Source organism: Bubalus bubalis, chromosome X (genome assembly GCF_019923935.1).
Source record: "Bubalus bubalis isolate 160015118507 breed Murrah chromosome X, NDDB_SH_1, whole genome shotgun sequence".
Lineage (NCBI taxonomy): Eukaryota > Metazoa > Chordata > Mammalia > Artiodactyla > Bovidae > Bubalus > Bubalus bubalis.
In genome coordinates, this window is record NC_059181.1 from 128,051,574 (window position 1) to 128,070,550 (window position 18,977).

At 41.5% G+C, this 18,977-nt stretch overlaps 1 protein-coding gene across 1 annotated transcript in view; it reads right to left on the bottom strand.

The window, feature by feature from the left end:
• Positions 1 to 18,977, bottom strand: part of LOC112582111 (rhox homeobox family member 1) — a 36,184-nt gene that overhangs the window by 2,274 nt on the left and 14,933 nt on the right. Inside the window, exon 3 of the mRNA XM_025276331.3 lies at positions 1,559 to 1,604. Coding sequence (XP_025132116.1) covers positions 1,565 to 1,604 — 40 coding nt within the window. The 3' untranslated portion in view covers positions 1,559 to 1,564. The remainder of the gene's footprint in view (positions 1 to 1,558; positions 1,605 to 18,977) is intronic.

The following is an 18,977-nucleotide window of genomic DNA, read 5'->3' on the forward strand; positions in this document are numbered from 1 at the left end:
TCATGAGAGAGCAGAGGCCCGGGCCTCCCAAGCCCTGGCCAGACCTGACTGTGAGCCCAGCCCCTGGCCTTAGGCTCCCAGCCTTGCTTTGCAGACCCCCACCCCCACCCCCACCCCGACCAGGTCTGCAGCCCGCATCCATCACTGCCCTCACACAGGGGCTCGGCAGCAAAGCAAATAATAAAACCTTCCTGATTTTTCTTCCTTCCTTTCTTAATTTTCTACTTTGAAAAAATATTCCCCTGATACAACTTACTCTGTTCAAAGAACAAATATTCACTTTCTGTGCCTGGAGGTACCAAGTAGTCATTACCATCTAAGTAAATGGGCGAGTACTTCAAATTAACACAAGTAAGCTACTGGCTGAGAGCCATGGACCATGGACAATCAGAGAGAACTTCTTCAAAACCAATCCCTGAAAACAGTATGAAAAGGGCAGGAAAAAATCCTTACACATAAGAAATTGCTAAAAATAATATTCACTCATATATCTGGTAGTTTCATAATGCTGCATATATGCAGTATCTCCAATAAATATATTAATAGTGCCCAATTTTCTCAGACTCAACTTTAAAATATATATCGACAAATTCCTAAGGGTTGCAAACCTTTCCTTCATCTCCATCATAATGCACAACCTACTATGTTAGCAATGTTTTCAGGCTGCACTTCAAACAATTTCAGAAAATTAAAATTTACAGCTGAAACTCTACACTGTTGTGAGTGTGAGTATGTGTGTGCTCAGTTGTGTCTGACTCTTTGCAACCCCACAGAGCCTGCCAGGCTCCTCTGTCCATGGTATTTTCCAGGCAAGAATACTGAAGCAGGTTACCAATTCCTACTCCAGGAGGTCTTCTTAAAATAGGGATGGACCCCACGTCTCTTGTGTCTCCTGCGTTGCTCTACCAAACACACAAAAACAACAGCAGGAGGATCCAGCACTTGGAATTTTAAATGATGCCCCTCCCCATCAGTCTCAGCTAAACTAAACGTACATTTGTTGCTCATACGTTGCGTCCTGAGGTGAATTATTCCCTTACCCAAATGGCTGAATACTTGAAAATTCACTCCTTGCAGAAAGAGCTGATGCCTGGCTTAAATATTTTAAATAATTTACTATACTTGGACCCCCTTGCATGCTTAGTCGCTCAGTCGTGTCCGGCTCTTTGTGACCCCATGGACTGTAGCCCACCAGGCCCCTCTGTCCATGGGGATTCTCCAGGCAAGAATATTGGAGTGAGTTGCCACTCAAGGGGTGGACCCCCTTAAAACCCAGCTATTTGGTGCATTAATTTGAATAATTCCCAAGTCAGACTCAGCCCCAACATGAGTCCACAGAGAATTGCCCCCTGAAGGGTATCAGTGTTAGAAAGAGTTTACTTTACTGAAGAGGTATCTATTCTGGCCCCAAAGTCCAGAAGTTCCAATCTTTCTTTCCAAACATAGTGAAGGCTACAAACACAAACCAATGTGAGAATGTCCAGGACAAGGTATCCAGTTCCCGAAGTGGGTTTTAGAATGGCTGTTACGCCAAACTGCTTTTTTCCAGTTTACTCACCTGCATTCAATCTTCAGTCACTCCCATGCGTCTTGCAAGCTCCTGTCTGAGGGGGAAGAATTACAAATATTCAGCATTTGACATTATGCATGAAATGAAATAATGTTGTACATGTCTCACTATCTAAGATATTTACTCAGAGAGTAGCCAAGATAACAGCATAAGAAAACTCTGAGCTTACTTCCTCCCTTGGGCACACCAAAATTACAACTATATACAGAGAAGCTATTGATGAGAATGACCTGAAAGATGAGCAGACAAGATCTTCCACAACTACAGATATGAAGAAGGAGACACGGTAAGATGGACAGGAAGGGTGGAGAAGGGGTATAGTCAAGACTCACACCCACAGGTCGGCAACCCATATGTCCTGGGCTTAGTCGCTCAGCTGTGTCCCACTCTTTGGGATGCCATGGACTGGAGCCCACCCTGCTTCTCTGTCCATGGCGATTCTCCAGGCAAGAAAACTGGAGTGGATTGCCAAGCCCTCCTCCAGGGGATCTTCCCAACCCAGGAGTCAAACCCAGGTCTCCTGCATTACAGGTCGATTCTTAACCATCTGAGCCACCAGGCAACCAGTATACAGGAGGATAGAAGAAAATGGCAACCCACTCCAGTATTCTTGCCTGGAGAATCCCATGGACGGAGAAGCCTGGTAGGCTACAGTCCATGGGGTCACAAAGAGTCAGACACGACTGAGTGACTTCACTTACTTACTTACTTACTTACTTATAATTGAAGAGATTCACCACAAGAAGCAAGGAGTCTGAGCACACTAGATTTCCTAGCCTGGGGTCCTGAGCTGGGAAGATAATCCCTCGGAACATTTGGCTTTGAAGGCCAGCAGGGCTTCCTTTCAGGAGACCCAGGAGCTGTGAGAAACTGAGACTCCACTCTGAAAGGGTGAACCCAAAATCTCACATGCTCCGGGACCCAGGGCAGAAGCAGTGATTTGAAAGGAGCCTCGGTCAGACCTACCTGTTGATCTGGAGAATCTCCTGCAGAGGCAGGAAACAACTACAGCTCACCCTGGGGACACAGATGCTGGCAGCAGCCATTTAAGGTGCTCGTTGGACCGTGAGCACTCTGCTGCTGGCAAGGGCCAGTTTGAAATCCTCCCTCTAGATTATTAGCACTGTGACCCAGCCCTCTCACCAGTCTATTGGCACTAATCCTGGCACACCCCAAACCAAGCAGCTAGCCAGGCAGGGACACAGCCTCACTCACCAACAAGTCATTTGCCATAGGAGCTTCTGAGTCCCCAGTCACCCAAGAACCACACTTGCCCACCAGAGGTCCCAGGACCCAGCCCCAAACACCGGTGGGCCAGCAGCCTATGCACTAGGCAATGCCTGGTAACCAACAGACCAGGGGTCCACCCATGGTCCTCAGCCCACCACAACAGAAGGGCTCATGCAGCCCATATAGAAAACACCCCTGGAGCATATAGCTCTGATGACCAGAGGAAGTGACAGAGTATATTTAATGTGATCAAAGGGGAAAAATCTACAGCAAAGAATACTCTACCTGGAAAAGCTATCATTCAGAGTTGAAGAAGGGATAAAGACTTTTAGAGACAAGTAAAAGCGAAGTGTTCAACACCACAACACATGCTTTACAAGAAATGTTAAAGGAACTTGTCTAAGCGAAAAAGAAAAGGCTATTAACACAAATAAGAAAAGAATAAAAAGTAAAGTTATAAGCTTTTACACAGCAAAGGAAGCCATAAAGAAAACGAAAGTCCATAGGTTTACGGAATAGAACAAAGTCTTCGCGAATGATGCAATCGACATGAGCTAAATTTTCAAAATATGCAAACAGCTCATACAACTCAATAACAACAACAAAAAACAACCCAATCAAAAAAATGAGAAGACCTAAATACACATTTCTCCAAAGAAGACATGTGTGCATGTGTGGGCACATATGTGCTCTATCGTGTCCAACTCATTTTGAATGTATGGGACTGTAGCCTGTCAGGCTTCTCTGTGTGTGGAGTTTCCAGGACAAGAATTCATGTGGTCACAAAGAGTTGGACACAAATGTGCACACACACACACACATGTCTTCTTTGGAGAAATCTCTGTTTTGGTCTTCTGCCCCTTTTTTGATTGGGTTGGGTTTTTGTTGCTGTTGTTATTAAGTTGTATGAGCTATTTCAGTAGTTTGGAAATTATGCCCAGACATTTTTTCAAAGAAGTCATATAGATGGCCATCAAGCACATGAAAAGATTCTCAACACTGCTCATCCCACATCTGGGCATAGATCTAGAAAAGAGCAAATTCTAATTAAAAAAGATACACATACACCAATGTTCACAGTGGCACTGTTTACAATAGCTAAAACATGGACGCACTCTAAGTGTTCATCAACAGATGAATGGATAAAGATGTGGTATGTATATACAATGGAATATTACTCAGCCATAAAAAGAATGAAATTCTGCCATTTGTGACCATGTGGGTGCACCTGGATAGTGTTAGGCAAAGTGAATTAATTCCAACAACGACAAACATTATAAGGTATCACTTACATGCAGTATCAAAAAACAGTAAAATGAACTCTTTTACAAAACAGAAACAGAATCACAGTGGTAGAAAACAAATTTATGGTTATTGAGGAGAGGGAATAAATTGGGAGTATGGGATTAACAGATGCACACTACCATATAAAAAATAGATAAACAAGAAGGATTTACTGCATAGCACAGGGAAGGTTATTCAGTATCTTATAATAAACTGTAATGGAAAAGAATGTGGACGAGAATACATATACAAACATATGTATATTTAAGTATAACCGAATACACTAGCTATATAAACCGCATGGTAACCACAAACCAAAAATCTATAATGGACACACATACAACAAAAGAGAAAGGAATCCAAACATTACACTAAAGAAAGCCATCAAATCACAAAGGAAGAGAGCAAAGAAGAAGAAAAGAACAAAAAGAAAAGAATGAGCAAAATGGCAGTGAATATATACCTACCAATAATTACTTTAAATATACATGGAATAAATGCTTCAATTAAAAGACACAGAGTGGCTGACTCGACACAGAAACAAATTCCACATACAGGCTGCCTACAGGAGTCTCCCTTCAGATCTAAATACTCAGACCAAAAGTGAGAGGATGGAAAAAGGTATCCCATGCAAATGTAAATCAAAAGAAAGCTGGGGTAGCAACACTTGTATCAGATAAACTAGTCTTTCAAACAGAGACCATAACAAGAGAGAGACATTATATAACGAACATAGAATCAACTCAAGAAGATGTAACAACTGTAAATATATAGGCACCCAACGTAAGAGCACCTAAAATACATACAGTAGGTACTAACAAACATAAAGGAGAAACTGACAGTAAACATGATATTCAGGACTGTGACACCCCACTTACATCACCGGGCAGATCATCCAGACAGAAAATCAATAAGGAAACACTGACCTCAAATGACATATTAGACTTAATGGACTGATAGAGCATCCCATCCAAAAGCAGCAGAATACATGTTGACATTTTAGGAATCCGTGAACTAAGGTGGACTGGAATGGGTGAATCTAGCTTGGATGACCATTGTATCTACTACTGTGGGCAGGAACCCCTTAAAAGAAAAGGAGTAGCCATCACAGTCAACAAAGGAGTCCAAATGAAGTACGTGGATGAAATCTCAAAAATGACAGCATGATCTCTGTTCATTCCCAGGGCAAACCATTCGATATCACAGTAATCCAAGTCTATGCCCCGACCAGTAATGCTGAAGAAGCTGAGGTTGAACGGTTCTATGAAGACCTACAAGACCTTCTAGAACTAACACATCCAAAAAGATGTCCTTTTCATTATAGGGGACTGGAATGCAAAAGTAGAAAGTCAAGAGATACCTGGAGTAACAGGCAAGTTTGGCCTTGGAGTACAGAATGAAACAGGGCAAAGGCTAACAGAGTTCTGCCAAGAGAATGCACTGGTCATAGCAAACACCCTCTTCCAACAACACAAAAGAAGACTCTACACATGGACATCACCAGATGGGCAATACCAAAATCAGACCGATTATATTCTTTGCAGCCAAAGACAGAGGAGTTCTATACAGTCAGCAAAACCGAGACTGGGAGCTGACTGTGGCACAGGTCATAAACTCCTTATTGGCAAATTCAGACTTAAATTGAAGAAAGTAGGGAAAAGCACTACACCATTCAGATATGACCTAAATTAAATCCCTTACAATTATACAGTGGAAGTAACAAATAGATTCGAGGGATTAGATCTGATAGACAGAGTGCCTGAAGATCTATGGACAGAGGTTCATGCTATTGTACAGGAGGCAGGGATCAAGATCATCCCCAAGGGAAAAAAAAATGAAAAAGGCAAAATGGTTGTCTGAGGAGGCCTTAGAAACAGCTATTAAAAGAAGAGAAGGGAAAGGCAAAGGAGAAAATGAAAGATATACCCATTTGAATGCAGAGTTCCAAAGAATAGCAAGGTGAGATAAGAAAGACTTCCTCAGCAATCAATGCAAAGAAATAGAGGAAAACAATAGAAGGGGAAAGACTAGAGCTCTCTTCAAGAAAATTGGAGGGGGCGGTCCTGAGATGGCAGAGGAATAGGACGGGGAGACCACTTTCTCCCCCACAAATTCATCGAAAGAACATTTGAGAGCCGAGCAAATTCCACAGAACAACTTCTGAATGCTGGCAGAGGACATCAGGCACCCATAAAAGCAGCCCATTGTCTTCAAAAGGAGGTAGGACAAAATATAAAAGATAAAAAGAGAGACAAAAGAGGTAGGGATGGAGATCCGGCCAGGGAAAGGAGTCTTAAAAAAGAGAGAAGCTTCAAAACACCAGGAAATACTCTCTCCAACGGGTCTGTGGCGAGCCTTAGAATCTCAGAGGGCAAAATAACCGGGAGGAAAAATAAATCAAGAATTAAAACCAACAGATTACGTGCCTAACAGCAACTCCCAGCGGTGCAACAGCCCAGACGCTCACATCCTCCACTAGCAAGCAGGGGAGGGACAGGGAGGAGTGGGCAGCATTGCTTAGGATAAGGACCGGGCATGAATGCCCTGAGGGCAATCTGAGGGAACTAGCTTGAGATAGCCACCCAGACTGTGGGATAGCTATCCCGCGAAAAGTCCTAACCACCACCAGGCACGCTCACAGAACAACGTACTGAGCAGAGCTAGCCGGCTGCGGACTGTCCCATCCCCCTGCTGGAGACAGGCAGGCAAGGGCAGCCAGAGCCGGAAGGGGGCAATCACGGCCACAGAGAGGCATCCTTTACCAACCTGCAAAGAGACTTTGTTGCTAACCAAGACTTCTTGGGATGCTGGAAGGTCGACATCTGCTGGGAGGGTCGCAGCCAGAGATCAGCTTCCCAGAAGAGAGAAGGCGCGCCCGTTGTACACCCAGAATACCCAGTGGCTGGGACGGGGGAGGGGATAAGTTGCAGCCTTCAACTGGGGGCGACTACGCGCGCCAAGGACCTGGTCACCTGAGCTGCTCGGACCTGCGACAGGCGCAAAACGCAGGCCCAACCAAGTCTGCACCTTTGCAGAGTACCCGAGAACCTGAACCTGAACAGCTTAGACCTGGGAAGTGCATGCAAACCAGGGCCCACATCAAGACAGTTCCCATCAGAGCAACCCAGAACTGAGCAGTGTAGACTGGGAAAGCACACATGCCATGAGTGGAGCAAACCCAGTGTGGCCGAATCACTGTGAACACACGCAGTGATATTTGTTTGCAGTGTTCTTCCCTCCCCAAAGAATGACTGAACAAGCGAGCCTAAAAAAAAGTGGCCACCACCGCGTCCCTTGTGTCATGGTGGAAATTAGACAATGAAGAGACCAGCAAACAGAAGAAGCTAACATAAACAGAGGGAACTGCTTTGGAAGAGGCAGGTGCAATAGACTGAAACCCTGTAGTTAGCACCGACTACATAGGAAGGGGCCTACAGACAGTGAGAAGTACAAGCCGGACGAAGGAACTATCTGAAAATGAACTGACCCCACCCTGTCCACTAGAGCTCCAGGGAAAGTCTTAGATATATTTTTACTATTATCATTTTTTTTAATTAAAAATTTTTTTTGTTTTATTTTATTTTTTTTTGTTATTTTTAAGTCCCCATGACTCCTTTAATTTTCAATTTTATAATCTATTACTTTGCAAAAAAAAAGAAAGACCCTATTTTTAAAGCAAACTTCATATATATATATATATATATATATATATAACTATATTTTATAATTTCTGTGACTTTTTCTTTTGCTTTTTGTTTTTTTTGGGTTTCGTTTTTGTTTTTTGTTTTTTTTTTTTGTTTGTTTTTTTAATATTGTATTTTTGAGGATCTAACCTCTACTCAAGATTTTTAATCTTTGCTTGTTGGTATTTGTTATCAACTTTGTACCTTTAAGAACCCAATCTTCAGTACCCATTTTTACTTGGGATCGAGATCACTGGCCTGATTGCTCTCTCCTTCTTTTGACTCTCCTTTTTCTTCACCAGGTTGCCTCTATCTCCCCGCTCCCCCTTTGCTTCTCTACCCAACAAGGTGAATCTCTGTGTGTGTTCTGGGCTGTGGAGAACACTTCAGTTCAGTTCAGTCACTCAGTTGTGTCCGACTCTTTGCAACCCCATGAATCGCAGACACCAGGCCTGCCTGTCCATCTCCAACTCTCGGAATTCAATCAGACTCACATCCATCGAGTCGGTGATGCCCTCCAAACATCTCATCCTCTGTGGTCCCCTTCTCCTCCTGCCCCCAATCCCTCCCAGCATCAGAGTCTTTTCCAATGAGTCAACTCTTCGCCTCTTCGCATGAGGTGGCCAAAGTACTGGACTTTCAGCTTTAGCATCATTCCTTCCAAAGAAATCCCAGGGCTGATCTCCTTCAGAATGGACTGGTTGGATCTCCTTGCAGCCCAAGGGACTCTCAAGAGTCTTCTTCAACACCACGGTTCAAAAGCATCAATTCTTCAGCGCTCAGCTTTCTTCACAGTCCAACTCTCACATCCATACATGACCACTGGAAAAACCATAGCCTTGACTAGACGGACCTTTGTAGGGAACGGATTACTGGCTGGATCTGTCTCTCTCTTTTTGATTCCCCCTTTTATCCTCCTGGCCACCTCTGTCTCCCTCCTGCCTCGTGTCTTCTCTATGTAACTCCTTGAACATCTCTGAGGGATCCAGACTGTGGAGAGCATATAGGGAAGTGATTACTGGCTAGCTTGCTCTCGCCCTTTTTGATTCCCCCTCTGTCCTCCCGGTCACCTCTATCTCCCTCCTCCCTCTTCTCTTCTCCTTTTAACTCTGTGTACCACTCCAGGTGTCCTTCACTGTGAAGAAACTTTTCATCATTTACCTAGACGTTTTATCATCGGTGCTGTATAGATGGAGAAGTCTTGAGGCTACTCTAAGAATAAGACTAAAAACCGAGGCAGGAGGCTTAAGTCCAAATCCTGAGAACACCAGAGAACTCCTGAATCCAGGGAACATTAATTGATAGGAGCTCATAAAACACCTCCATACCTACACTGATACCAAGCACCACCCAAGGGCCAACAAGTTCCAGAGCAAGACATACCACACAAATTCTCCAGCAACACAGGAACAGAACTGTGAGCCTCAATATACAGGCTGCCCAAGTCACACCAAACCCACTGACATCTCAAAACTCTTTACTGGACACTTCATTGCACTCCAGAGAGAAGAAATCCAGCTCCACCCACCAGAACACCGACACAAGCTTCCCTAACCAGGGAACCTTGCCAAGCCACCCATCCAGCCCCACCCACATGAGGAACCTCCACAATAAAGAGGAACCACCAACTGCCAGAATACAGAAAGGCCATCCCAAACACAGCAATATAAACAAGACGAAAAGGCAGAGAAATTCCCGGCAGGTAAAGGAACAGGATAAATGCCCACCAAACCAAACAAAAGAGGAAGAGATAGGGAAACTACCTGATAAAGAATTCTGAATATAGTGAAAATGATCCAAAATCTTGAAAACAAATTGGAGTTACAGATAAATACCCTGGACAGAAGGATCGAGAAGATGCAAGAAAGGTTTAACAAGGACCTAAAAGAGTCAATATATAGTGAATAATACAATAAATGAGATCAAAAACACTCTGGAGGGAACAAACAGTAGAATAACAGAGGCAGAAGACAGGATAAGTGAGGTAGAAGATAGATAGTGAATAGTGATCGTGAAATCGCTCATTCGTGTCAGACTCTTTGCGACCCCACGGACAGTAGCCAACTGGGCTCCTCCGTCCATGGGATTTTCCAGGCAGAATTCTGGAGTGGGCTGCCATTTCTGGTAGAAATAAATGAAACAGAGGAAAAAAGTAAAATGAATTAAAAGAAATGTGGACAACCTCAGAGACCACTGGGACAATGTGAAATGCCCCAATATTCGAGTCATAGGAGTCCCAGAAGCAGACGACAAAAAGAAAGACCATGAGAAAATACTCGAGGAGATAATACTTGAAAACTTCCCTAAAATGGGGAAGGATAATCATCCTAGTCCAAGAAACCCAGAGAGTCCCAAACAGGATAAACCCAAGGCAAAACACCCCAAGACACATATTAATCAAATTAACAAAGGTCAAACACAAAGAAGACATATTAAAAGCAGCAAGGGAAAAACAACAAATAACACAAGGGGATTCCCATAACAATAACAGCTGATCGTTCAATAGAAACACTTCAGGCCAGGAGGGAATGGCAGGACATACTTAAAGTGATGAAAGAAAATAACCTACAGCCCAGATTACTGTACCCAGCAAGGATCTCATTCAAATATGAAGGAGAAATCAAAAGCTTTCAGTTCAGTTCAGTCACTCAGTCGTGGCCCACTCTTTGCCACCCCATGAACTGCAGCACGCCAAGCCTCCCTGTCCATCACCAACTCCCAGAGTTCACTCAGACTCACGCCCATCGAGTGGGTGATGCCATCCAGCCACCTCATCCTCTGTGGTCCCCTTCTCCTCCTGCCCCCAATCCCTCCCAGCATCAGAGTTTTTTCCAATGACTCAACTCTTCACATGAGGTGGCCAAAGTACTGGAGTTTCACCTTTAGCATCATTCCTTCCAAGGAACACCCAGGACTGATCTCTTTTAGAATGGACTGGTTGGATCTCCTCAGAGTCCAAGGGATTCTCAAGAGTCTTCTCCAACACCTCAGTTCAAAAGCATCAGTGCTGGACAGGGTGTGGAGAAAAGGGAACCCTCTTTCACTGTTGGTGAGAATGCAAACTAGTACAACCACTATGGGGAACAGTGTAGAGATTCCTTAAAAAATTGGAAACAGAACTGCCATATAACCCAACAATCCCACTGCTGGGCATACACACTGACGAAATGAGACTCGAAAGAGACACGTGTACCCCAATGTTCATCGCAGCAGTGTTTATAATAGCCAGGACATGGAAGCAACTTAGATGTCCATCAGCAGATGAATGGATGAGAAAGCAGTGGTACATATACACAATGGAATAGTACTCAGCCATTAAAAAGAATGCATTTGAATCCGTTCTAATGAGGTGGATGAAACTGGAGCCTATTATACCGAGTGAAGTACGCCAGAAAGAAAACCACCAATACAGTATACTAACGCATATATATGGAAGTCAGAAAGAAGGTAACGATAATCCTGTATGTGAGGCAGCAAAAGAGACACAGATGTATAGAACAATCTTTTGGACTCTGTGGGAGAAGGTGAGGGTGGGATGATGTGGGAGAATGGCATTGAAACATGTAAAATATCATATGTGAAACGAATCTCCAGCACAGGTTTGATGCATGATACAGGGTGCTCGGGGCTGGTGCACTGGGATGACCCAGGGGGATGGGATGCAGAGGGCAGTGGGAGGGGGGTTCAGGATGGGGGACTCATGTACACTCCTGGCGGATTCAAGTCAGTGTATGGCAAAACCAATACAATATTGTAAAGTAAAATAAATTAATTAAAAAAAATAACTTGTCATGGGGATATAATATACAGCACAGGAATTGTAGTTAATATTATTGTATTACTTTGTATGGTGGCACAGGATAACCAAACTTATTGTTGTAGTCACTGCACAATGTATACAAATGATGAATCATGAGTTGTACACCTAAAACCAGTGTAATAGTCTATGTCAACTATACATCAATAACATTACAAACAAAAATAACAAAATTAAAAGAAAAGAAAATTAGAGATACCAAGGGAACATTTCATGCAAAGATGGGCACAATAAAGGACAGACATGGTGGGGACCTAACAGAAGCAGAAGACATTAAGAAGAAGTGGCAAGAATACACAGAAGAACTATACAAAAACGTTCTTCATGACCCAGATAACCACGATGGTGTGATCACTCACCTGGAGCCAGACATCCTGGAATGTGAAGTCAAGTGGGACTTAGGAAGCATCGCTTCCTACAAAGCTAGTATAAGTGATGGAATTCCAGATAAGCTATTTCAAATCCTGAAAGATGATGCTGTGAAAGTGCTGCACTCAATATGCCAGCAAATTCGGAAAACTCAGCAGTGGCCACAGGACTGGAAAAGGTCAGTTTTCATCCCAATCCCAAAGAAAGGCAATGCCAAAGAATGCTCAAACTACCACACAGTTGCACTCATCTCACACGCTAGTAAAGTAATGCTCAAAATTCTCCAAGCCAGGCTTCAACAGTGCATGAATGATGAACTTCCAACAAGAGATCAAATAGCCAACATCCGCTGGATCATCAAAAAAGCAAGAGAGTTCCAGATAAACATCTATTTCTGCTTTAATGACTATGCTAAAGCCTTTAACCGTGTGGATCACAATAAACTGTGGAAAATTCTTCAAGAGATGGAAATACTAGACCATCTGACCTGCTTCCTGAGAAATCTGTATGCAGGTCAGGAAGCAACAGTTAGAACTGGACACGGAACAACAGACTCGTTTCAAATCGGGACAGGAGATTGTCGACGCTGTATATTGTCACCCTGCTTATTTAACTTATATGCAGAGCACATCATGAGGAACACTGGGCTGGATGAAGCACAAGCTGGAATCAAGATTGCCAGGAGAAATATCAACAACCTCAGATATGCAGATGACACCACCCTTATGGCAGACAGTGAAGAAGAACTAAAGAGCCTCTTGAAGAAAGTGAAAGAGGAGAGTGAAAAAGTTGGCTTAAAACTCAACATTCAGAAAATTAAGATCATAGCATCTGGTCCCATCACTTCATGGCAAATAGATGGCGGACAGTGGAAATGGTGGCAGACTTTATTTTTCGGGGCTCCAAAATCACTGCAGATGGTGATTTCAGCCATGAAATTAAAAGGCGCTTGTTCCTTGGGAGGAAAGTTATGACCAACCTAGACAGCATATTACAAAGCAGAGGCATTACTTTGCCAACAAAGGTTCATCTAGTCAAAGCTCTGGTTTTTCCAGTAGTCGTGTATGAATGTGAGAGTTGGACGATAAAAGCTGAGTGCAGAAGAATTAATGCTTTTGAACTGTGATGTTGTAGAAGACTCTTGAGAGTCCCTTGGACTGCAAGGGGATCCAAGCAGCCCATCCTAAAGGAAATCAGTCCTGAATATTCATTGAAAGGACTGATGCTGAAGCTGAAACTCCAATACTTTGGCCACCTGATGGGAAGAACTGACTCATTGGAAAAGACCCTGATGCTGGGAAAGATTGAAGGCAGGAGGCGACGGGGATGAAAGAGGATGAAATGGTTGGATGGCATCACTGACTCAATGGACATAAGTTTGAGTAAACGCCGGGAGTTGGTGATGGACAGGGAGGTCTGGCGTACTGCAGTCCATGGGATTGCGAAGAGTCAAACACGACTGAGCAACTGAACTGAACTGAACTGAACACATTCTCATGTGCACATGGAACATTCTCCACAAAACAAGCCTCAATACATTTAAGAAAACTGAAATGGTATCAAGCATCTTTTCCAACTACAATGCTGTGAGACTAGAAATCAACTACAAGGAAAAAAGCTTCAAAAAAACACAAACACGTGGAGGCTAAACAAAATGCTACCGAACAATGAATGAGTCACTGAAGGAAAAATATAAATAAACAAACGGCAACAAACGAAAATGAAAACACAATAATCCAAAATCTATGGGATGCACTAAAAGCAGTTTTCAGAGGGAGGTTTGTAGTAATTCAAGCTTTCCTCAGGAAATAAGAAAAATCTCACATAAGCAACCTAACTGCACACCTAAAGGAACTAGAAAAAGGAGAACTAACAAAACCCAAAGTTAGTACAAGGGAGAAATCACAAAAATCAGAGAAGAAATAAATGAAATATATTTTAAAATATATAAAATAGCAATGCAAATAAGAGTTGATTCTTTGAAAAAGGAAATAAAATTAATAAATCTTTCGCCAGACACATCAAGGAAAAGAGGGTCCAAATCGATAAAATCAGAAATGAAAAAGAAGTTACAACCAATGCCACAGAAATACAAAGGATCATAAGAGACTACTATGAACAATTAATAAGACATCAATAAAATGGATAACCTAGAGGAAATTAACAAATTCCTAGAAATGTAGAGTCTACCTAGACTGGAGCAAGAAGAAATAGAAAAATTTGAACAGATCAATTACTAGTAATGAAACTGAATTGGAAAATTAAAAAGGATTTATTTAATTTAGCAGCAGCAATATAGCCAATATCTTATAATAACTTTAAATGAAGAATAACCTATAAAAATTTTCAGTCGGTATGTTGCACATCTGAAACTAATAGAATATTTGAAATCAACTACACCTCAATAAAACAGACATCACTAATCACGAGAGAAACGCAAACCAAAACTACAATGAGATATCACCTCACACATGCCAGAATGGCTAACATCAAAAGACTACAAATAGCAAATGTTGGTAAGCTTGTGGAGAAAAGAGAACACTTGCACACTGTTGGTGGGAATGTAAATTGGTGCAGCCACTGCAGAAAACAGTATGGAGGTTTCTCAAAAACTTAAAAACAGAACTACCGTAAGACCCCGAAATTTCAATCCCGGGTATATATCTAAAAAGAAGAAAAACTAACCCCAAAAGATACATGCACCCCAATGTTCATACCAGCATTATTCACAACAGCCAAGATATGGAAGAAACGTAAGTGTCCATCAACATAGGCATGGATAAAGAAGATATGGTATATACATACTCAACATTAAAAAGAATGAAATACTACTCAACATTAAAAAGAATGAAATTTTGCCATCTGCAACAACATGGATGGACTTGGAGGGTATTATGCTCAGTGAAATAAATAAGTAGGACAGAGAAAGGCAGATAGTGTATGATGCCACTTATATGTGGAATCTAAAAATGAAAACAAACTATTGAATATAACCAAAAAAGAAGCCTCACAGATATAGAGAATAACCTAGTGGTTACCAGTGAGGAGAGACAGGAGAGAGGGACAAGATAGGGGTAGTGGCTTAATAAGTACAAACTACTATGTATAAAATAAATAAGCTACAAGGATACATTGTACAGCACAGGGAATACAGCCAATATTTCATAAGAACTATAGTGGAGTACAACCTTTAAAAACTGCGAATCACTATGTTGTACACCTAAAACATATAATATCGTATATCAACTATTCCTCAATTTTTTAAAAAAGATAACTTTAAAGTCTCCACCAAAAATCTATTAGAACTAATAAATGAATTCAGTACCGTTTCAGGATTCAAGATTAATATATAGCCATGTGTTGCTTTTTTCCTATACACTTAATAATAAGCTATCAGAGGAAGCAAGAAAACAATCCCATTTACAATAGCATTAAAAAGAATAAAATTTTAAATAGCATTATACCTAAGAATAATCTTAACCAAGGAGGTTTGGTTTCACCAAAGGAAGTGAAATAAACTTTCACCAAGTGAAAGATCTATACTCTGAAACTATAAAACACTGCTGAAGGAATGTAAAAATTATACAAAGAAATGGAAAGATAATCTATGTTCTTGGATTGGAAGAATTAATATCGCTAAAATATCCATACAACCCAAAGCAATCTACAGATTTAATGCAAGCCCTATCAAAATACATGACAGGGAAGGAAATTTAAAAAAAGAGGGGCTATGTGTATATGTATAGCTCACTCATTTTGCTTTACTGGAGAAACTAATACAACATTGTAAAGCAACTATACTCCAATAAAAATTAATTAAAAAAAAAAAAAGAACCTACAAAAAAGTGAAATATATGACATTGTTTACCCAACAATAAATTCACCCAAAGAATAAATAATCCTGAAATTTATGTGAAACTACAAAGGACCCCCAAATGGCCAAAGTCATCTTGAGAAAAAAGAACAAAGCTAGAGGTTTCACACTCCCTGGCTTCAGACTATACCACAAAGCTATAGTCATCAATGCACTTCCCTGGCAGTCCAGTGGTTAAGACACCTGACACTGCCCTTTCACTACAGGGGGCTTGGGTCAGATCCCTGGTCAGAGATGATTCTGAATGCCATGGGGTGTAGCAAAAAAAAAAAAAAAAAAAAAAAAAAAAAAAAAAAAAAACTCAATATGGTACTGGCATTAAAAACAGGCACACAGATCACGAGAACAGACTAGAAAGCTCAGAAATAAACCCAAGTACTTATCGTCAATTAATCTATGACAAAGCAGGTAAGAATATACAACAGGGAAAACAGTCTCTTTAATAAGTGGTGCTAGGAATACTGCACAGCTGCATGTAAAAGAAATTAGAACAATTTTCTCACAGAACATTAAAAAAATAAGCTCAAAATGGATTAATGACCTAAATGTAAGCCTACCAGGCTTCTCCCTCCATGGGATTCTCCAGGCAAGAGTACTGGAGTGGGTTGCCATTTCCTTCTCCAGGGGATCTTCCCGACCCAGGGATCGAAACCAGGTCTCCCGCATTCCAGGCAGACGCTTTAACCTCTGAGCCACCAGGGAAGCCCAAATGTAAGACTAGATACTATAAAACTCCTAGAGGAAAACATAGGCAGAACACTCTTTGACATGAATCACAGCAATACTTTTAGGGAACTGTCTCCTAAGGCCAAAAAAAAAAAAAAAAAAAACAAACAAATGAGATCTAATTAAACTTAGAAGCTTTTTGCACAGCAAGGGAAACCATATACAAAACAAAAGGACAACCTACTGGACGAGAGAAAATTTTTGTAAAGGATATTACTGACAAGGACTTAATATCCAATTTTTACAAAACACGTCGGGCTTCCCTCATAGCTCAGTCGGTAAAGAATCCGCCTGCAACGCAGGCAACCCTGGTTCTATTCCTGGGTCGGGAAGATCTGCTGGAGAAGGGATAGGCTACCCACCCCAGTATTCTTGGGCTTCCCTTGTGTGGCTCAGCTGGTAAAGAATCCGCCTGCAATGCAGAAGACCTGGGTTCGAGCCCTGGATTGGGAAGATCCCCCGTAGAAGGCAAAGGCTACCCACTCTAGCATTCTGGCCTGGACACGACTGAGTGACTTTCACTCCACTTCATACAACTCAGTATCAGAAAACAAAGAACCTAATGCAAAAATGGGCAGAAGACCTGAATAGACATTTTGCCCAAGAAGATACACAGATGGCCAACAGACATATGAATAAAAAAAGCTCAACGCTGTTAATCGTCAGAGAAACGCAAATCAAAACCATAATGAGATCACCTCATACCTGTCAAATGGCTATCATCAAAAGGATAACAAATGTTGGCAAGGATATGGAGAAAAGGGAATCCTACACTGTGGGAATGTAAACTGGTGCAGCCACTATGGAAAACAGTATGGAGGTTTCTCCAAAAACCTAAAAATAGAACTATCCTACGATCCAGCAATTCCGCTCTTGGGTAGATATCAAAGAAAACGAAAACAGTAATTCAAAATGATATTTGCACCTCAAAGTTCACAGCAGCATTATTTACAACAGCCAAAATATGAAAGCAACCTAAGTGCCCAGTAACAGATACATGGATAAAGAAGATGTGGTATATATATACAATGGAATACTTCTCAGTCATACAAATGAATGAAATTATGCTATTTGTAACAATGTGGATGACCTAGAGAGTATTATGTTTAGTGAAATAAGTCAGACACAGAAAGACAAACACTGTATGATTTCACTTACATGTGGAATCTAATAAATGAAACAAATGAACAAATGTAACTAAACAGAGACATAATTATACATACAGAGAAAAAAAAAAACAGGTGGTTGTCTGAAAGGAGGGGTGGGGGAAGGAGAGAAATAGGTGAAGGAGATTAAGAGGTAAAAACTTCCAGTTGAAAAATAAATGAATAACTGGTATGAAATGTACAGTGTGGGGAATATAGTCAATAATTATAGAATATCTTTTATGGTGACAGACTCATGGTGATCATTTTTACATGTATAGAAATAATGAATCACTATGTTGTAGAACGGGAACTAACATATTGTTGTAGGTCAATTATACTTCAAAAGGAAACAAACTAAAAAAAGAGAGATTAGATTGGTGGTTACCAGAGGGAGTCAGGTGGGGGGACCTGGGTGAAGGCAGTCAAAAGGTATAAATGAGATGTAGGCAGTTCTAGACACCCAAATCAAGGGGCATCTTGAGTTTGACACTTGAGAAAGGGAGAAATTGGGCTGATTCTTAGAATTATCACACAGCAAAAGCCAACCGAACTTGGAGTAATCTGAACAAACTGAACAGAAAATACTGAGCCAAAGTTGATGCTATTTACCATCCCTTCTCATTAAATCATCTACCACCATGGAGGTTTCCATGATATGGTTTGCCTACAGGCTCTCCAATCAGTCCCTCTCTGTCTCTTGCAAATTTCTGTCACTCTTTCAATATGCCCTAGCTCAGTGAGTATACCACCCGCCATTCAGTTGGGCAAATCAGAAATTCAGATATTTTTCTTAATCATTTCCTTTTACTCCTATGTCCAAACTACCATGAACTGCTGTCAACTTACCTTCTAAATACCTCTTTAACCTGTTCACTTCTATCCATTACCACTACCTGGACCAACACACCATCACCTCTGGCCTTGCCTACTAAACAGCCTCCTAAGATCAAATCTCAGCCACATCCCAGCTGTGTGGATCTTGGGCAAGTCTCTCACGTCTCTGGGCTTCAGTTTTTTAACAGGTGAAGCGGGGATAAAAAACAGTAGCTACCACATTCATATAGGGTTGTGAAGATGCAATGAACAATCTGTAGAAAACCCTTTAGGACCATGTGCGTTAACACAGTGAGTGCAACGTAAATGATAGCTTTTAAAATTTTATCTGCATTCACAGACACTCAGCAATCCATTCATTCTCCACCCTGTAGCTTGCTTTAGAGACAGTTCTACCTCAGGCACAAACTTTAAGGGTAACTAAAAATTCAGTAATTAAGAT